This window comes from Oncorhynchus mykiss, chromosome 18 (assembly GCF_057628025.1).
Source record: "Oncorhynchus mykiss isolate SJ-2025 chromosome 18, ASM5762802v1, whole genome shotgun sequence".
Taxonomy (NCBI): Eukaryota; Metazoa; Chordata; class Actinopteri; order Salmoniformes; family Salmonidae; genus Oncorhynchus; species Oncorhynchus mykiss.
Genome location: NC_143039.1, coordinates 27,070,319 through 27,090,634, shown reverse-complemented (window position 1 = coordinate 27,090,634; position 20,316 = coordinate 27,070,319). Strand labels below are relative to the sequence as shown.

Here is a 20,316-nt window from a genome sequence, read left to right as displayed (position 1 = left end):
AGAACATAATTGGTTTGATTGGTCAGCCATCAGAATTTCAGATACCTTCTCATTTTCCTTCGCCTCGCTCTCCAGAGTTGAAGGAGCAGCTGCTAGCTCGTTCGTCGCGGGTGGATGACATCGAGCGTCTGCAGGCGGAGTTTAACGAGCAGAGGCGGGAGATCAATGAGCAGAACGAGGTCGAGCTGGAGAACCTGAGGAGGTACACGCACACACACACCTATGCAGCTGAATGTGATCTACACACACCTATACAGGTAGGTACATGCACAGGGTATACAAGTGAACACACACCAATGTAAACCCATGCAAGTGAACACACACTTACAGCCAATTAATGTGTACCCGGTCAGGTACTTTGAGCAGCGTCTGCGAGTAGCAGAGGAGAGCTACCGGGAGGAGATAGCCCTGCTGCAGCTGAGACTGGTGGAGGGAGCCTTGGAGGACTCTGTACTCAAGACCCAGGATGCTAGGTATGCTAGTAGGCCTCGATCGGCTAATCTGCCCACCAGCCGCCAATTGCACACAATCTATAAGCCTGGGCCAGTGGTGGGCCATGTTACTGACCGCTGTCATTGTGTAGTTTCCTGTCTGAAGGGAGAGGGGAGGAGGAGAGGAACGATGTTCTGGCTGAGATCACACTGAAACTGGAGAAACACCAGGAGGCGTTTGACCAGCTGCGTGTCCAGTTGGAGGAGAGACACACTAAGGAACTGTCTAACCTACGGTCCTCTCTGGCCCTGTCCTACAGAGAGGAGCTGCTACAGGTACACACACACACACCGGGGTTTTACCGTTAACCGGTAATAGCCAGCTTTTGCCCCCATCCTTCCAAAAATAATGAAAAGCCAATATATAAAATTGGCCTTGCCAATTGTCCGGGAGAAATAAATAAATCCCATAGACCAAAATGGCATTATTCATTGATTGAAACATCTGTCGATGTCGTGCGAGAGCTGCTGCTACAGATCATCAAACAGCTTGTTTATTGCTGCTGGAGTGAAACCTGCTTTTATAAACACAATCATTGCGGAACAGTTCTTAATGCAGTTTTGATGGCCACAATTTAATAATAGCTTGTTATTGCTCATCTGGTAGGTGAAGCACGCTTCCCATTCACCATTTCAAGTGCCTAGGCAACTAGGCAGGATTCAGTGCGTCACACACCACTTTGAGATGTGCTGGAGGCAGTATGCATTTTGAAAACATACTTAATTCTTTCAAACTACATATTATTAGGCATGTCTTACCTTGCTTCAAATTAGCATAGGCAAAATCCAACCAAATGTGCAGGCAATTATTTTATAAAGACTTCCATATGCCTTTGAAACCAGAAGCCTATTTCTCTTACGTTGGTTTTCAAATCAACTTTCATTGTCTAGTAGCCAAAGGCACAATCCTAGTCATATTAGCAACTCATGGTAGTTGTTGCATCTTTAGATCTCCCCTCGTTCTACGTTTCTAACAGGTATTTTCATCTCTTGAAATCGCTGGCATGTGCGGTGCCCTTTTTGACGAGTGTTTTCCGCTAACTGAATTATGGAATGAACATTCACACGTAGCCTACTGCCTCGTGCGCATTGCTGCGCTTAGAATGTAAAGAAATAATAGTGGATCAACAGTTTAAGCTGAATGTTCTGATCTGTCGCATGAGCCTCGTTTCTTTCGACTGTTTTTTGGGGTGTATCCTAGGCCTTACTGGTTGTATGAATTTGGGATTTATCAACCCACAACTGTCCCAGAGTCTGTTTGGGGTTGGCTATTTCTTTCTCAATGTGAAATAGTAAATTGACTTAGGCTTGTGATTTTGCTGTTCGTTACTTCTCTCGTTGGCTGAAGAAAAATACATGTGGACAGTGATTCTCACATCTTCAAATTGCGCATCGGAATTCGTTAAGGACACAAGCCATAGACTCGAGGATGCAAAATGGGACTTCTGGAATTCAGAGCACTGTGGGTGGGACGCCCTAATCAGGTTACGCACCCAATGCACATTGGTCCGGCAAATGTAATAAATGTCCGGTAAATTTAAAATGCTGCCGGTCAAATGTTCGGCGCCACATTTTCCGAACGTAAACACAGAGCGAGCGAGCGCACACACACACACACACAGGAGCAGTCTCCCCTATGATCAGGCCTAGTCTTTCCCCTCACTCTTTCCTTTTCTCTCTAGGTGCGTTTGGACCTGACTGATCGTTACTATGGAGACCTGCAGGAGCTGAAGACTCGCCATGCCCTCGAGATGGAACAACTCCGTGCTAAACTGTCAGACAGCCATGTCAGAGGTATACGGACACACACACACAAGCAATTGGAATATTCTTCAAAAGGTTTTCTCTTTCCCTCAATTGATCCTGTTCCTCTAATCTCTTCCACACAGAGCTGACGAGGGTGCGTCTGGAGGCTGCCAGACAGGTGGAGGTATGAATGATGATAGTGAATTAGATTCTGTGAGTCGAAGTTCTGTTAAGTTTCCAGTGGGAGTAGGTTTGCTAATGTGATGTGAACAGGTGGAGGTGGAGCATAGGATGTGGTGTCACTCTGAGGAGCTGCAGACCAGAACGACCATGATCCAGAGCCTGGAGACACAACTGGCTGCCGTGGCAGACACACACAACATGGAGCTACGCTCACGCACTATGAAGGTACACACACATACACTCACACTCACACTCACACTCACACTCACACACACACACTCACAGCAAGTACATACAGTTGAAGTCGGAAGTTTACATACACCTTAGCCAAATACATTTAAACTCAGTTTTTCACAATTCCTGTCATTTAATCCTAAAAAGAAATTGCCTGTCTTAGGTCAGTTATGATCACCACTTTATTTTAATAATGTGAAATCAGTCAGAAGTCATTCTATCAGCTTTTATTTCTTTCATCGCATTCCCAGTGGGTCAGAAGTTTACATACACTCAATTAGTATTTGGTAGCATTGCCTTTAAATTGTTTAACTATGGTCAAACGTTTCAGGTAGCCTGACAGACCTGGTGTATTTGAGTCAGGTTTGTAGGCCTTGCTTGCACACGCTTTTTCAGTTCTGCCCACACATTTTCTTCGGGATTGAGGTCAGGGCTTTGTGATGGCCACTCCAATACTTTGACTTTGTTGTTCTTAAGCCATTTTGCCACAACTTTGGAAGTATGCTTGGGGTCATTGTCCATTTGGAAGACCCATTTACGACCAAGTTTTTAACTGATGTCTTGAGATGTTGCTTCAATATATCCACATAATTTTCCTGTCTCATGATGCCATCTATTTTGTGAAGTGCACCAGTCCCTCCTGCAGCAAAGCACCCCCACAACATGATGCTGCCACCCCCGTGCTTCACGGTTGGGATGGTGTTCTTCAGCTTGCAAGCCTCACCCTTTTTCCTTCAAACATAACAATGGTCATTATGGCCAAACAGTTCTATATTTGTTTCATCAGACCAGAGGACATTTCTCCAAAAAGTAGCATCTTTGTTCCCATGTGCAGTTGCAAACCGTAGTCTGGCTTTTTATGGCGGTTTTGGAGTAGTGGCTTCATCCTTGCTGAGCGGCCTTTCAGGTTATGTCGATATAGAACTTGTTTTACTGTGGATATAGATACTTTTGTACCGGTTCCCTCCAGCATCTTCACAAGGTCCTTTTGCTGTTGTTCTGGGATTGATTTGCACCTTTTGCATCAAAGTACGTTCATCTCTAGGAGACAGAACGTGTCTCCTTCCTGAGTGGTATGATGACTGCATCTTCCCATTGTGTTTATACTTGCATACTATCGTTTGTAGAGATGAACGTGGTACCGTCAGGCATTTGGAAATTGCTCCCAAGGATGAACCAGACTTGTGGAGGTCTACAATTGTTTTTCTGAGGTCTTGGCCAATTTCTTTAGATTTTCCTATGCTTTCAAGCAGAGGCACTGAGTTTGAAGGTAGGCTTGGAAATATATCCACGGGTAAACCTCCAATTGACTCAAATTATCAGAAACTTCTAAAGCCATGACCTTATTTTCTGGATTTTTCCAATGTGTTTAAAGGCACAGTCAACTTAGTGTATGTAAACTTCTGACCCACTGGAATTGTGATACAGTGAAATCATCTGTCTGTAAACAACTGTTGGAAAAATTATTTGTCATGCGTACAGTAGATGTCCTACCCGATTTGACAAAACCTATAGTTTGTTTACAAGACATTTGTGGAGTGGTTGAAAAACAAGTTTTAATGACTCCAACCTAAGTGTATGTAAACTTCTGACTTCAACTGTATAAACATTATTGTGTGACAGCGTAATGAGTGTTGCCACATGTTGACCCAGAATGACTGTATGTTGACCTGGATGTTTTGACCCTGAATTACTATGTTGACCTGGATGTTTTGACCCTGAATTACTATGTTGACCTGGATGTTTTGACCCTGAATGACTATGTTGACCTAGATGTTTTGACCCTGAATGACTATGTTGACCTGGATGTTTTGACCCTGAATGACTATGTTGACCTGGATGTTTTGACCCTGAATGACTATGTTGACCTGGATGTTTTGACCCTGAATGACTATGTTGACCTGGATGTTTTGACCCTGAATGACTATGTTGACCTGGATGTTTTGACCCTGAATGACTATGTTGACCTGGATGTTTTGACCCTGAATGACTATGTTGACCTGGATGTTTTGACCCTGAATGACTATGTTGACCTGGATGTTTTGACCCTGAATGACTGTTGACCTGGATGTTTTGACCCTGAATGACTATGTTGACCTGGATGTTTTTAGCTGAAGCAGAGCTTTGCTGAGGAGCTGGGTGTGAAACTAGCAGAGGAACGTGTGATGGAGGAGATGACCCTGAGGAGAGCGGAGGAGGTGCAGAGGCTCAGACAGGAGCTCCAGGAGGAGGGGGAGGCACGGGTCTCTGCCCTGAGAGAGGAGATGGAGAGAGGGATGGCAGCGGAAAGGAAAGCTCTGGAGAAAAGGATTGAGGAGGCGAGAGCAGCGCTCAGGAGTCTACAAGCCTCACTGGACAACAACCAGAGTAAGTACATGAAAAAGTTGTGTAGTTCAACAACTCCCTTATTCTCCTGTCTCTTCTGTATGGTCTTTGCCCTTCGTCTCACATGTCTCTCCCCCAGACCCCCAGGCGGTGGCAGTGAGACAGAGACTAGAGTCCCAGTACGAAGCTGAGCTGGCCAGGGCCAAGTCCACCGTGGCTGCTGAGGTCAAGGAGCTGACCGCTCTGCTTCAGGAGCAGGGAGACCAGAGGCTGCACCAAACCCAGGACAGGTGAGACCTGGCTGGGGGGGGGGGGGGGGGGGATGTAGGTTAATACAGTGCGTTTCATATAATACCAGAGATTCTCACGAGCTAGTGAAAGTTTGCCCCATAGTAAACTAATTAATTCACAGAGAGAGTTAACGCTCTGTATCTGTACTTTCATCTTGAAATGAATCTGGCTGACCTGTTCTGCATGTGTGTAGGTTCCAGGAGGAGAGGGAGGAGTTGGAGCAGCGTCTGGCCCAGCAGGATGAGGTTTCTCTGGGGGAGCTGAGGGAGGAACACATGGCCGCCATGGAACTCCTGAAAACCACGCTACTGACCAACCACACAAAGGACATGGACACACTACGAACCAATCACAAAGTAGAACTGGAGTCCTTGTTGGCCAATCACAAGGCTGAGCTCAAAGCAATGGCAACGGAGATCGCAACAAAACACAAGGAGGAGCTTGTTGTCTTGGAAACCAGCCTTGAATCAAAACGCAAGGCAGAGCTTGATCGCCTGGAGGCAGTCCTACAGGAAACCAATGAGGCTCAGCTAGAGGCACAGGAGGCAGAGTTAGAACACCGGCATCAGGAAGAGAGGGAAGAGCTGGAGAAGAGGATGCTGGGTAATATGGACACACTGGAGACCACGTACCTGAGGGAGATCCAGGTGAGAACATGCGCAAACACACAAAAAGTTTTAAATCTTGTATATCTGTATTCTACATTTCACATCTATTTTATCTTAATGTTCCCTTATCTCAGACTCTACGCTATCAGAAGTCACAGCTTGAGGCGGAGCATATGCGGGAAGTGGAGTGTGATGGGTTGGAGCAGCAGTCTGTCAGGGAGGAGCTGAGGAAGAAGCTGGCTCAGCTTCACATGGAGAAGTTTAGCGCCATGGCAACAGAACTCAGCCACACCCACCAGGTGAGACAACGGTGGTCATTTGATGTCAAGGAAAGATGCAAATTCACCACAGTAAAAAAATAATGTTCTGAATGTGTATTCATTAGACAATTCTGTTTTCTCTTTATTGCTGTCTCTCTCAGAATGAGTTGACAATCCAGAGAGAGGCCTTAGAAGCTGAACACCACACGGCTCTGGAGGCCCTCAGGAAAAAGGTACTCATCCCTCCACCTCTTGGCTGGTCTATCATTAGTCTGAGCATCTGTCCATCCATTCAGGTGTGTTTTGATCTGGTCGTGTCTGTCCCAAGGTCTTGGAGTTGGCGCAACAGCACTGCACCGCCTTAGAGGAGCTCACACGCACCTACACCTCAGAGACACAGCAACTCAACACACAGCACCAGCAGCAGCTTCAGGTCTGACACACTTACACACCATTCCAGAACATCCCATTCACCTTCTCAGTAGTCTTAATGCTGACTGTGTCTCTAATGGCATATAAAAGCAAAGGGATTACTCTCTCATTGTGCGTTCACACACTGTATTAGACGAGGGGTCATTGTGTATGTGTGTGTGTAGGAGCTAAAGAGTGCGTCTGTGAGAGAGCTACAGGCGTGTCGCCGGGAGCTGGAGGAGTCGTTGTCACGGCAACGGCTGCACTTCCTGGAAGAGGTTGAGCTTCTGAAGGCCCAAGCAGAGGAGAGACGTCAGCACAAGATCAGCCAACTGAAGGTGAGAGGAGGAGAGATATGGAGAGGGGGAGGGATGACAGGTGGAGGAAGAGGAATTAACTTGCTGTCTGATAGGCTAGAGGAAGTATTCATCGTATTGCTTGAAGGCTCCAACTCTGAAGAGGGAGAGAGGGTGGGGAAAACGGCGTGAGGTCTTCATCAGTCTTAAACATTGTAATGAACTATACAGGAACATATGTAACAATGGTGGGTGTCTTTTAGGATACATTTGGCTTGAACGCATTCAGTTGTGCATCTGACTAGTTATCACCTTTCCCTGTCTTGATGTCACTGTCGTCTGCCATGGTGTTCCACGTGTAGATCACTGAGAGAAACTGAATTCTGACAGATTATATAATGGGGCTAGATTTTGGAGGTCTGTCTCTTTCTGTGTGTGTGCGCACATGTATGTGTGTACACCCCAGCAAGACTAGGGGTTAGCCCATGCTTGGCCAGTGTCCCATGAGATTTACACAACCATCATAATCCTTTCTTCATATAGGACGGTGTGTGTTTTTCGTATCGGTGGTATCCGTGTGTGTCTATATTTCTGTTGTGTGTTACTGCCAAGTGAACAGTGGCTAAATGGGATGGATTTGAGCTTTTGATCCTCTGATGCAGAAGGTTTTATTTTGTGCACTTAAAAAAATAAAAATGATGCATTTGAGCTGAGCGAGAGCTAGCAGTCTGTTAGTCAGTCAGTCTGAATCAGCTTGGGAGTTTTTGGTTGTAGTTTTAATATTGGAAATGTTGGAAAAGGGAGAGCTGTTACCCAGTAACCTTGGTGTGAGTTTTAGAACAAGTTCTTAGACCAGAAGTGCTCTCTGGCGGTTTGGACAGCATTACCAGCATCTCTTTCCTCTGAAGGCGGAGTTTGAGGAGCAGAAGGAGGCGGAGCTAGCAGAACAGAGGCAGAGCTTCGGTGCTGAACACGAGCAGAAGGAACAAAGCTACACTGACAAGATGAGCCAGCTCACTGCACAACTGCTACAGCTGGACACTGTGGTGTCACAGGTAACCCACACCACACACACTGGAGTAATTGAGCGGGCCCAATATGACTGGAGCGCCGAGCGAGATTCCCAAAGGCTGGAGCGTCGGCCTTCTCGCCCGCTCCAACTTCACTCCAGTAGCGTTTACTTCAGGAGCTCAGGGCATGCCCGGCCCAGCATGCACTTGTCGTCTACTTGTGTGCAGCTATAGCCCCTTGCTTTAGCTACTGTCTGTTTGCTGAATATTTTCAGAAACAAACTAATAAAACACACAGGTGCAAAATCAAGTTGACTTCCAAGGATGAGGAGCAATAAGAGGGGAGTGCGGTGATCCAACGGTAGTGTCCACAACTAAAGAGTCATCGTAGAATCTGAGAAAGCATGATGGTATACCTACTACGTGCACATGATAAAATAATAAAGTATGTGGGTAGATATCGAAGTGTCATTGTAGCAAAGTATTTATAAACAAAGAATCGTATTTCTTAAACGCTTCGTTCATCATACAATCAACCATAATTTATTTTGGTCCAATATGCCTGGCATATTCCCACGTTCAGAGAGCTTTGTCTTGATTGGGTTATTTTGCTTAAAAACCTTTGGGCCTATCTATAGAAAAGTAAAAACAACTCTGCATCCCCGGTGGCTCTGCAAGTGTGTAGACGATATTCTCTGCTGCTGACCTGCTCTCCAGACACCATCGTATGAGCCTGAAGCCACAGACGGGCCAAACTCAGGTTTCTCAAAATGAAGGCACTAATAAGTCATTATTTTATTTGTATTTAATTCTATGTAAGTCACAGCCTACATGCACATTTTCTAGATTATAATGATTGAATAAGCTTTATGTCCCTACCAACTTATTGTGTCGACACTAGAACATGTTTCTCAATGTTTTTCTTTGTAGGCCATAGCCTTGAAACAATTGAAATAATACAGCCTAAATAATTCATTTCCGTTCCTTTTTAGACTCCCTTTCGGGCTCCTGACGTATTTAGAGTGTTTATATACTGTTTAATATGACGTAAAGTCTATTTGAAATGATGAGCACTTCTTACATTCACCTTCATGTTTATTATAATACTTTTCATTCAAATCATATGGATTGGTTTCAATACTTCAAAACCAAATGGTAGGTCCACATAGTCACAAAAATAGATGGGTGTTGGTTAAATTGGGATTTTAATGAAGGAAGCAAATGCAGTCTCTCCCCCCCCCTTTGTGATCACAGAGCGTTTTTTTATTGGTAGGAAAGGAGGAAAGGACATGGTAGGAAAGGACATGGTGCAGCGGTAGGAGAGGACATGGTGCAGCGGTAGGAGAGGACATGGTGTGCGGTTTTCAGCGGTAGGAGAGGACATGGTGTGCGGTTTTCAGCGGTAGGAAAGGACATGGTGTGCGGTTTTCAGCGGTAGGAAAGGACATGGTGCGCGGTTTTCAGCGGTAGGAGAGGACATGGTGCGCGGTTTTCAGCGGTAGGAGAGGACATGGTGTGCGGTTTTCAGCGGTAGGAAAGGACATGGTGCGCGGTTTTCAGCGGTAGGAGAGGACATGGTGCGCGGTTTTCAGCGGTAGGAGAGGACATGGTGTGCGGTTTTCAGCGGTAGGAAAGGACATGGTGTGCGGTTTTCAGCGGTAGGAGAGGACATGGTGCGCGGTTTTCAGCGGTAGGAGAGGACATGGTGCGCGGTTTTCAGCGGTAGGAAAGGACATGGTGCGCGGTTTTCAGCGGTAGGAAAGGACATGGTGTGCGGTTTTCAGCGGTAGGAAAGGACATGGTGTGCGGTTTTCAGCGGTAGGAAAGGACATGGTGTGCGGTTTTCAGCGGTAGGAAAGGACATGGTGTGCGGTTTTCAGCGGTAGGAAAGGACATGGTGTGCGGTTTTCAGCGGTAGGAAAGGACATGGTGTGCGGTTTTCAGCGGTAGGAAAGGACATGGTGTGCGGTTTTCAGCGGTAGGAAAGGACATGGTGTGCGGTTTTCAGCGGTAGGAAAGGACATGGTGTGCGGTTTTCAGCGGTAGGAAAGGACATGGTGTGCGGTTTTCAGCGGTAGGAAAGGACATGGTGTGCGGTTTTCAGCGGTAGGAAAGGACATGGTGTGCGGTTTTCAGCGGTAGGAAAGGACATGGTGTGCGGTTTTCAGCGGTAGGAAAGGACATGGTGCGCGGTTTTCAGCGGTAGGAGAGGACATGGTGCGCGGTTTTCAGCGGTAGGAGAGGACATGGTGTGCGGTTTTCAGCGGTAGGAAAGGACATGGTGTGCGGTTTTCAGCGGTAGGAGAGGACATGGTGTGCGGTTTTCAGCGGTAGGAGAGGACATGGTGTGCGGTTTTCAGCGGTAGGAAAGGACATGGTGTGCGGTTTTCAGCGGTAGGAAAGGACATGGTGTGCGGTTTTCAGCGGTAGGAAAGGACATGGTGTGCGGTTTTCAGCGGTAGGAAAGGACATGGTGTGCGGTTTTCAGCGGTAGGAAAGGACATGGTGTGCGGTTTTCAGCGGTAGGAAAGGACATGGTGTGCGGTTTTCAGCGGTAGGAAAGGACATGGTGTGCGGTTTTCAGCGGTAGGAAAGGACATGGTGCGCGGTTTTCAGCGGTAGGAAAGGACATGGTGCGCGGTTTTCAGCGGTAGGAAAGGACATGGTGTGCGGTTTTCAGCGGTAGGAAAGGACATGGTGTGCGGTTTTCAGCGGTAGGAAAGGACATGGAGCTCCAGCATGAGCGAAGAGTGGGATTTCCAATCGCTCAACCTCCACTCACATACTCTGAAACACACACCACGCACTGTTAGTATGAAATGAATTCTGTGGGAAAGACCAGATAAGCCCAACTATCACCAGACCGAGGGAGGGGGGCACAAAGGGAGAAAGAGGGGAGAGAAAACAGGAAAATGAGAGTATGGGAGAGGAGATGGTGATATATAATAGAAGAGGATGATTGTGGTGGGAGACTTGCAGAAGGAGATTAAAAAAGAGGATGTTTTTTATCACTCTTAACGTCTCGAACCACACTCTCACAGCCCTGTGGCTCTTCTAAAGGGATTATCTTCCTCATTAATCTCAATACTAATCCTGTATGTTTTCTGTCCGGCGTGCACACACTCTGCTGTCTGGCGTGCGCACGCTCTGCTCTCTGGCGTCCGCACGCTCTGCTCTCTGGCGTGCGCACGCTCTGCTCTCTGGCGTGCACGCGCTCTGCTCTCTGGCGTGCACGCGCTCTGCTCTCTGGCGTGCACGCGCTCTGCTCTCTGGCGTGCACGCGCGCTGCTCTCTGGCGTGCACGCGCTCTGCTCTCCGGCGTGCACACGCTCTGCTCTCTTGCGTGCACACGCTCTTCTCTCTGGCGTGCACACGCTCTGCTCTCTGGCGTGCACACGCTCTTCTCTCTGGCGTGCACACGCTCTTCTCTCTGGCGTGCACACGCTCTGCTCTCTTGCGTGCACACGCTCTGCTCTCTTGCGTGCACACGCTCTGCTCTCTGGCGTGCACACGCTCTGCTCTCTGGCGTGCACACGCTCTGCTCTCTGGCGTGCACACGCTCTGCTCTCTGGATGTAAATCTCTAATCTCTCCATGCATAATGGCATTTCAGTTACATGCACATTTGTCCATTTGTTTATTCAAAAATGATTTTCATTCATCCATCCATTCCTCCCAGTATGTTCATCACGGCAGAGTTCCCAAGCTAAACATGACCGACAGTTCTGCTTTCTATCCAACTCCACAGAGACAATCTATTCTATTCCAATGCTATTTTAGACCCCCCCCCCCCCCCCCCCCCCCCCACCAGGGGTGTGGATGTGTTTGTTTCAATAGTGTCTGTTTCCATGGACCTTAGGGACATAGGGGGGGGGGGGGGGGGGGACTGTTGCTAAGGCAACTAGTATTGGTTGTTAGACAGAGGGGGAAGAAATTGTAAGAGAACGAGCGAGACTGCGGAGGAGATAGAGAGGAGCCAAGTAAAAGCTTTGGGAAGGAGAGGTAAAGGGATTCAGAGGGACAGGGGGAGAGGGAAGAAATGGGAGGGAGTTCAGATTTCAACTCACTCTCACTAAATGTTTGTGTTGAAGCAGAGCTGCTGCCTGCCAGGCACGCAGGATTATACCATTGTTTGTGTAGCTCTATGTTTGTGTGTGAGAGTGCTTCCTGGAAGGCTAAATAGGCAAATCTCAAACTAATGCTGACTGAATGGAGACTGTCCGTCTCTCTTTCTCTGATTGGACATTACAAGACACATGGTTCTGCTTTTGGTTCTGTTATGTAAAGGGAGTGTGATGTTGAATGCAACTGTGGTATCTATGACTAGGAGAACAATTCTTGGATCACGTCTTGTGATGACTGGTTTCCTGTCTCTGGTTTATTTTCTCTCTGGCTCTCAGCTGCACACAGAGGTGTGTGTCTGTCTGTGTGTCTGTCTGTCTTTTGTATTGGTACTGCTGTGCTATGACTCTCTCTCTCTCTGGCTCTCCAGCTGCGAGCGGAGGTGTGTAGTCTACAGGGGGAGTTGGAGGGGAAGAGGTCAGAGATGGAGACCCTGGATACACTCCTCCAACGGCGAGAACGAGAGAGTCAGGAGGGAGGCAACCTCCTCAACATGCTTACTGAGGACCTACACACTGCCAAGGAGGAGAGGTGAGGCTGTCTGGAGGAATGTAGGCCTGACAATGATCAGCTAGAGTGTGTATGCTTCATTAATGAAAAAAATGCTTTCGAGTTTAAAAAACAAATGGAGTGATTTTGTTGGTCTCGTCTCACTTTGACCTCTGACCTCTAGGCACACTCTCCAGTCAGCCAATGAGAGGCTGAGGAAGGTTCTGATTGAGGTGGTTCTGAGCACCATGGCAATGGAGGAGCTAATTGGCTGCCGGGTCAAAGCCTGTGTCGGGGTCAGAGGTCATGATCAGGGTGAGAGGCCAGGAGAGGAAACAACCAATCAAGAGGCAGGTGGGTGGAATCTAACAACTGGACCCATTTCCTTGATACATTTATGACAGGGAGTGAACAAGGACACACTTGGGAAGAAAGGTCTGATAACTGTGTGTGTAATACCTGACCTGTCTCCTCTTTCTGTAGCAGACATGTCGACAGGCGCTCTAGATCTCTCTCAGCGTGTGTGTGAGAGCCTTCTACTGGCAGAGTCCCAAAGAAACTCTGGAGGAGAGGAAGCAGCCCTGGGAGAGGAAGCAGCCCTGGGAGCCTGCATCCAACTACGCCACTCTGTGGACACACTCCTGGAGCTCCTCACACGCGCTAGCACACAGGTAACACACACACTAGCTTGTCGGCATGCAGTGAACGCTTGAGGTTAGTGGGGGGTCAACACAACGTTCTATGCATTGAATTTGCATGAAGCTCAGCCACTGATCTTTGTGTTCCTCTGTCTGTCTCTCTCGCTCTTTTTTGGTCTGTCTAGTTGGAGGAGTCTTGTTCTGTCCATCTGTCTCTGGAGGAGAGATTTTCCCAGGGCCGTTCAGACTCCTCCCAGATGCTGCTCCAACACCAGCTCGTGTTGGATCAGCTGGACCAGGAAGCGGGACTCAAGAGCAAGATCCAGCTGGAGCTCCACAAGGCCGAAGGTCTGTAGAGATACTGTGTGTCTCTCCGATGTGTTTTTAGAATCTTTGTTTGTAAAAACAGTGTGATATTGTGTGTGCATTCATGTATCTGTGTGTGTATACTGTTTTTGTGTGTAGGTCTGTTGGAGGGCTATGTGGCTGAGAAGGCAACTCTGGAAGAATCTCTACAACAAAAGGAGGCTCAGGAAGAACGGCTTGTTGATGAGCTAGAGGGCCTCCGGGCGCAGCTGCACCAGATGGATGGCCTCACGGTGGAGCTGGAGGGCCTCAGGGTGCAGCTGCATCAGAAGGAAGGCCTCACCTCGGAGCTAGAGGACCTCAGGGTGCAGTTGCAGGAGCTAAGCGAGGAGCAAAGTCTCCTCCAGCGCCAGAAGGTCCATCTCACCGCCGGACTGGGAGAGAGAGAAAAGGGTGAGGGGAGGGGATAGATGAGAGAGATTGTGGTTTAAGCTTAACTGGGATTGATTATGTTGCGTATGTTTTGTGTACACGTTAAGTCCTATTCTTAGTTGTCTGTTCTTCCTGTAGGGTCCTGTCAGAGTATAGAGGGGGACACGGGTTTGTCGCTCAGTTTCCTGTGTGTGTCTGTGTGTTTTAAAAACTGCCCCGTCTCATTTCTTATACAGAGTCCATGGCATGGGGATTAGTGTGTGTGAGTCGATTAATGCAGAATGTTTATTTGTGTGGTTGTATTTGTTTGCTATGACTTGTGGCCAAGTTTTTTTAATAAAAAAAAATATATATGTTTCCTGACCAATTCTATACTTTCCCTTATCTATAGAAAGTGCACGTTTGGAAGGATTGTGTGTGTGTTCCTAACCACCTGTGTTGTGTGTGTCTAAAGGCCTCCTCGTTGAGGCAGATCGTCTGGCCCAGGAGAGGCTGTGTGTGCAGCGGCAGGCGGCGAAAGACCGCAGCTCACTGTCTCTGCGCCTCAGGGCTCTGGAGACCGAGCTAGAGGAACAGGAGAACCAGGGCCTCACGGCGGAGCAGCAGCACAGGGCTCAATCAGAGGACCTCCAGCAGCGCGTCCAGGCCCTCGAGAAACAGCTCAAACACAATAGGCAGTTTATAGACGTAAGTGTCACGCTGTGGGGAAATGTATAGATGTGTAAAACACACACTTGCACACACTCAAGTTTATCTCTGTGTGTCTCCAGGAGCAGGCAGTGGAGCGGGAACATGAGAGAGATGATTTCCAACAGGAGATCAGAAGTCTGGAGGCTCAGCTCAGACAGCCAGCCAGACACACTGCCGGGGCCAGCAAGGGCCAGCGGGTAAGACACACGCGCACACGCATTCTTACCTTAGTGTATTGGTGTGTGTTAAGTCTTTAATACTGCAGTGTTTAGTCAAGACAATATCTGATGTTGAGTCATTATAGATATTGAATGTTTCTAATGTTTGAGTTCCTGCTCCTGAATGGACCTGTTGCTGACTGTTTGTTTTGTTTTATTTCACGGAATGCTCTAGATTGAGGACTTGGTTCTGCAGGTATGGAATCTCACCAGTGACTCCTAAAGCTACATGCTACTCTGCCCCCACCGTGTGTGTTGTGATCACACCTGCGTGAATAACTGATACATAATCATTGAAGATACATCTGCCGTCAGAGCGCCGCCGCTTCTCTCTCCTTTTCATCCCCCTTTTCTCCATCTCGCTCGATCACCCTCCTTTCCCTTCCATCCCTCTGTGCTGTGTGTTGCTGCTCTGTCTCATGGCCTCAGTAGTTGTAGTGGCTACAGACCCGGAATGGCTTTAGTAAACCCGGCGTACAGCTTAACATGGGGAAACTCCATAGGACCCCTGGCAACTGGCGCCCTGACAACCGACATTACCCCCCCTGTTTCTTTCTCAGGTGGAGAGCCTTCAAGCCCTCATCAGGGACAAGACAGAAGACCACACCTCCCTGCTGGCAGCCAATCAACAGGTCCAGCTTGAGGTTGCTGAGCGCAATGAGGAGATTGACAAGCTGGCTGGGCGAATTAGGGAGCTGGAACAGGCGTTGCTAAGCAGCTCCGAGAGCAGCAGAGCTGTCAGTCAACTGGAGCAGGAGCTGCGCAGAACTCGGCAGAGGGAAGAGGAGCTCACACAGGTAAACTCTATCACTCTCTCTCTCTCACTCTCTCTCACTCACACACACTAAATGACTCTCTCCCTCCAGGATAAGGAGTCATTGCAGCAGCAGCAGTTGTCAAATCGTCTCCAGATTTCAGCGCTGCAGTCTAAACTGGACGAGACCCGTCACTGTTACCGTGACAACAATGCTAGCACCCCCGACCCCATCCAGCTTCTCCGAGACGCGTTGGACACCGCACAGCAAGACCTGCAGAACAAGGAGCAACAGGTGTGTGTTTCCAACCTCAACACCTGCTTTAGTAAAAGGTCTAACAGAGCTTAACTGCTAGTGTATGGAGATCTTTGGCCAGAGAAGATTAGTTTGCTTGGTTGCATTAATTTGTTAACGTGTGTGTGTTCTAGGTGTGTGTGTTGGCTGGTCAAATGGAGGAGACTCAGAGAGACCTGACCATAAAAGAGGCGGAGTTAAAACACCTCACTCTCCAGCTGGAGCTCCTGACCAATCAGAACACGGATACCATCACCCAGCTTCACGACCAAGTCGCTTCTCTCAAAGTGGGTCTGCTTCAGTTTTCAGTCATGCTAGTACTTGTTAGTCCTCTCTAATGCCAACAATGATTCCCCTACTGTGTTCTAAATCTCCCCCTTGTGTCTTTCTCTGTTTAGGAGACAGTTTCAGCCCTTACCTTTCGCCTGGAGGAGAGGGAGATAGGAGAGGAGGAGAGTCTCCCATCTGCTCTGTTAGAGGAGAAGAATGACGAGATAGACCACCTGACCCAGGAGATACACAAGCTAGAACTGGAGCTGGAGACAGCCGGGGACATCACGGTACACACCCTCCCACCCACATACACACACACCTCCATAATTCAGCCCCGTTATATAATGACATAATCTCTCAGAATTCAAACTACTGTGACCTCAATGTAGTACACACTACACACACACAATGGAACGGTCATTATTTTTGCCTGAACTGGAAGCCATTCTCCCGGTCTCTCTACAGGCCTTCCAGACAGAACTTGAAGACCTCCGCTTCCAGGTGGAGCACCTCCGCTGTGACATCATCAGGGTGCGTCAGGACAAGCAGGAAGAGGAGGAGCGGTTTCACGAGGTCATCAGCACGCTACAAGCCGAGCTAAACACCCTTGGCCCCGCCTACCACGAGGTCAGCGACCTATCACAAGAGGGCGACAGTGTTAACCCTTCATCTGCTCCCAGCCCGGAACCTGCCAAGTACCCCCAACCAGAGAGAGGAGGAGGAGAGGGCGACAGTCTTAAGAAGGAGATGCGTCTCCTCCACTCTTCATCTTCTCGTTCTCGTGTGGAGGCCCTGCAGGGGCAGCTGGAGGTGACGGTGGGAGAGAAGGAGGCGATGGAGAGACTGCTGCTCTCTCAGGAGGAAGAGTACAGAGGACAGGGGGAGGAGATGGGGAAGAGGCTCAGGGAAGAGAGGGAGAGAGGGGAAGAAGTAAAGAGAGAACTCCATCTAAAAGAGGCAGAGCTTGAAGAGGTGAGAGCCAGGAAAGAAGGGCTGGAGGAGGAGAGAGATGCAGCTGTGGAGGAGAGCAGTCGCTGGCAGGCTCTTGCCCAGGAGACTAACTCCCTGCGAGGGGAGAAAACTCGGCTAGACTCCCTGGTCCTGGTGCTAAAATCAAGGGTTGAAGAGCGGGAGAAAGAGACTGAATCCCTTCTACAGACCTTGGTGGCTGTCGAGACAGCGAAGGCAGAACTTTCGTCAGAACGCGAGGCCCTGCGGAAGAAGGAGTGCAGACTCCAAGAGGAAATAGAACGCCTCCAGCAGGAAGTAACCTCTCAGAGGGCCTGCCTCCAGGAAGTCAGCCGTCAACTAGAGGAGAGGCGAGCCAACCAGGAGGAGGCTCAGAAGGAAGTGCTGGTAAGTGGCGGCAGCGTCGATCCAATCAGATTGACTCAACATGTGGCATCAATTTAAACACATTTCTTTCTAGCCAAGTAGGAGCGGTGTTATATTTAGTAGTATTAGTTATTTGTAGAATTAGTTGGTAGGTAAAGGTTGACGCAGAAAGGATAAGTTGTCGTCTTTGAAAGCCTGCCTGATGTTTTCATTCAAACTTGAGTAATCCATTCCATTTAGCCTCTCTAAGCCTAACTTGCAACACTAAGTAGCTTTCACTGTTTAGGTATTTTTCTGTGTCAGCTCAGCTCCCTCTAACCCAGCTGGCTATGGTTAAAGAGGGAGAGAGTGAACGAGAGATTGACTCTTTGGAGAAAAAGCATCAGCTAAATGGTATATTTATAGAGGGGAAGAGACTAAGAGTAGGCATAAGAGAGAAACTAAGAGATGTTGATGTGTTGGCACCCAACAGAAGAGTGCTACTCATAGAGGAAGTGACCTCATCAGAAAGAGGAAGCCAGGAGTGGTCAGAAAACAGTTCCGTGTTGTGAACTTCTTTCACACTGGCATTTATTTACTTTCTTTCTGGAAATGGAGAATGGCGTATAGGTTTCTCGCCATGTGTTCTGGAATGCGACTTGCCAATCACTATTTTATTTTAAACACTTTTGGTGAGCAGTTTGCTATAGATTTGTGTTTGGGGAAAATAATGCTGTTGAGTAGGGTTAGTCGCACAGCATTTTCGGCACATTGTGGGTAGGAAGGGTAAGAGATTTGTGTTGGTGTGCGTTTTGCATATGTTTCTTGTTGTCTTCAAGGTTTTTAGTGCTGTTCTTGAATGAATCAAAGCCCAGGATAATGGATTGCAAAGAAGACTGATTTACATATTTGATGGTGCTGTTGATATTGATCATACTGATGATGATGATGATGATGATGAAGGCTCTTCTCTTAGACATGTGCTGAGGAAACTCTGGCGAAGGCTGACGCTGCCCTGCGACAGAGGGAGGAGGAGCTACAGAGACTAGGGGCAGAGCATCAAGCCCTGGAGGCAGAGTTAGCAGCTGTGAAGGAGGGTCTTTGCTCCAGCACAGAGAGAGCTGAGAAACTACTGGAGGAGGGACAGGTACGGTGTGTGTGTGTGTGCGCGCATTTAAACTGAACATGTCAAAAAATGTATTTTGAACATAACACTGTTTTCTCTTATTTCATTCACCTGTCAATCAGACCAAGGACCGGGCCCTGGTTGACCTGGAAACCAATAACCAGCATCTGAAAGCGGAGCTCCGGGGCCTACAGGAAGACCTGGCCGTGCAGGAAGAGGAGCTGGCCTATCAGCAACAAGAACTGCTGCAGCTCAGACAGACCTGCAACCCGCACAGCAGACAGACACACTCATTGAAGGGTGAGTACACATTCAAGCTGCTACACAGACAATGGTGTTTCTCTGATGAGTGCAGAGCTGTTGGATGACCGTGATCATCTTCCTCCTCCAGACGTCACGCCCAGAGGATTCCAGGATGGTGTGTCTCGCAACGGGTCCCTGAGTTCTCCTGAGGTTCTCCGTCGACTGGACTGTTCTGAGGAGAGAACCAGAGAGGACAGGTTCCACCCCTCTGTTCTCCACGGTTCTAGACTGTCTGACCTCAGTGCTTTAAACAGCACAGGCCTGGGGCTCCAGGCTAAAGCCTCCCCCCGGGTAAGGAAAGACCAGTCCTGTCCAGGGACAATCAGCCCAGAGCTGGGCACACACAGCACCCACTCCCCTGGGTCCATCTCTGCCTCGGACAACCTCTCCATGTTGGACTCAATGGACGCTGACAAGGTGGGTGGAAAAAGTGTTGGGAAATGTGTCCACACACACACACACACACATGTATATTAAACCTCTCTCACCTGTCAGGTGCATGAGCTGGAAGCCCTGGACCTGATGGCCCCTCCCTCATCTCTTGGCTCCGCCTCTCCTCTGTCTGCAACGGAGTGGGCCAGTGATGGATATGGCAGCAGTAAGTCTGTTTGTCTGTCTTTTTGTTGGTCCTGTCTGTCTGTGTTCATGTGTCTAATCTCTGTCTGTCTCTTTCTCTCGGTCGTGTAGATGTCAGTTCAGAGCTCGGTGTAAGACTCAAGGTAGAGTTGGAGCAGACAGAGAGGCTGGACGCACAGTTCTTGGAGTACCTGCGTTGTCGAGGCATGAACCCCGCAACCAACACACACACAGGCAGCGCCGCCGGGAGTATGAGCTACAACGACGAACTGTTGTCTCCTGAACTACAAGTATGAACACACACACACACACATGCCTTAAATGTTTCAAATGAGCCCTATACCAAACTATGTGTGTGTTTCCAGGGTCTGTTGAAGAGAGTGTACCAGGAGAGCTGCAGGGTTCTCGCCCTCTCCCAGCGTAACGCCCCCTCTAACCACCTCTCATTGGACCAGACGATCTGTCAGTTAGACTCTAAAGCTCCTCCAATGTGTTGGGAGCAGGAGAAGAGGGCGTTACAGGAAACTGTCATCGCTCTGAGAGAACTGCTATGTCGGATGGCACAAAGACCGGTGAGTGTGTGTGTGAGATCTGTGCTTAACTTCTGCATGTGTGCATACTGACCCTCCTGTGTGTTTTAACAGGAGAACTCGGTGGATGCTGGTTGGAGCAGAGGGCTGCAGGCTGCAGTAAGGGGTGTGTTTGACTGTGAGAGGGCAGGGCTTCGCTCTGAGCTGCAGGCCTTTCTCTCCTCCCACCCCGAGATAGACTCCATCCACCTCCTCCGTCAGCTGGAAACACTGCTACAGAGACAGGTGTGTGTTTGGAGTGATCTCCACTAAGGCAGTCCTCCACTAAGGCAGTCCTGTATACTGTAAAAAAAAAGAAGCTTCACTGTATCTGCTTAGCTTAATTGAAAGAGTGAA

At 48.5% G+C, this 20,316-nt stretch overlaps 1 protein-coding gene across 12 annotated transcripts in view; it reads left to right on the top strand.

The window, feature by feature from the left end:
- LOC110497083 (pericentrin) overlaps positions 1-20,316 on the top strand; it is a 37,389-nt gene that overhangs the window by 13,001 nt on the left and 4,072 nt on the right. For 6 of the 12 annotated variants that reach the window (XR_016488360.1, XR_016488359.1, XR_016488358.1 and 3 more), the window contains exons 15-48: positions 76-202; positions 354-473; positions 584-767; positions 2,174-2,285; positions 2,381-2,421; positions 2,511-2,645; positions 4,766-5,021; positions 5,119-5,269; positions 5,464-5,917; positions 6,013-6,177; positions 6,300-6,371; positions 6,467-6,571; positions 6,735-6,887; positions 7,754-7,900; positions 12,347-12,507; positions 12,650-12,819; positions 12,949-13,136; positions 13,289-13,451; positions 13,569-13,862; positions 14,296-14,528; positions 14,612-14,728; positions 14,925-14,945; positions 15,310-15,546; positions 15,616-15,798; positions 15,933-16,085; positions 16,197-16,358; positions 16,537-17,427; positions 18,362-18,532; positions 18,634-18,811; positions 18,903-19,231; positions 19,310-19,412; positions 19,502-19,680; positions 19,756-19,962; positions 20,035-20,205. Coding sequence is in view for 9 of the 12 variants with exons in the window: in XM_090208014.1 (XP_090064140.1) it covers positions 76-202; positions 354-473; positions 584-767; positions 2,174-2,285; positions 2,381-2,421; positions 2,511-2,645; positions 4,766-5,021; positions 5,119-5,269; positions 5,464-5,917; positions 6,013-6,177; positions 6,300-6,371; positions 6,467-6,571; positions 6,735-6,887; positions 7,754-7,900; positions 12,347-12,507; positions 12,650-12,819; positions 12,949-13,136; positions 13,289-13,451; positions 13,569-13,862; positions 14,296-14,528; positions 14,612-14,728; positions 14,925-14,945; positions 15,310-15,546; positions 15,616-15,798; positions 15,933-16,085; positions 16,197-16,358; positions 16,537-17,427; positions 18,362-18,532; positions 18,634-18,811; positions 18,903-19,231; positions 19,310-19,412; positions 19,502-19,680; positions 19,756-19,962; positions 20,035-20,205 (6,533 nt within the window). In the remaining 3 variants the exon portion in view is untranslated. The remainder of the gene's footprint in view (positions 1-75; positions 203-353; positions 474-583; positions 768-2,173; positions 2,286-2,380; positions 2,422-2,510; positions 2,646-4,765; positions 5,022-5,118; positions 5,270-5,463; positions 5,918-6,012; positions 6,178-6,299; positions 6,372-6,466; positions 6,572-6,734; positions 6,888-7,753; positions 7,901-12,346; positions 12,508-12,649; positions 12,820-12,948; positions 13,137-13,288; positions 13,452-13,568; positions 13,863-14,295; positions 14,529-14,611; positions 14,729-14,924; positions 14,946-15,309; positions 15,547-15,615; positions 15,799-15,932; positions 16,086-16,196; positions 16,359-16,536; positions 17,428-18,361; positions 18,533-18,633; positions 18,812-18,902; positions 19,232-19,309; positions 19,413-19,501; positions 19,681-19,755; positions 19,963-20,034; positions 20,206-20,316) is intronic. The other 6 variants (XM_090208019.1, XM_090208017.1, XM_090208016.1 and 3 more) reach the window with 3 other exon arrangements.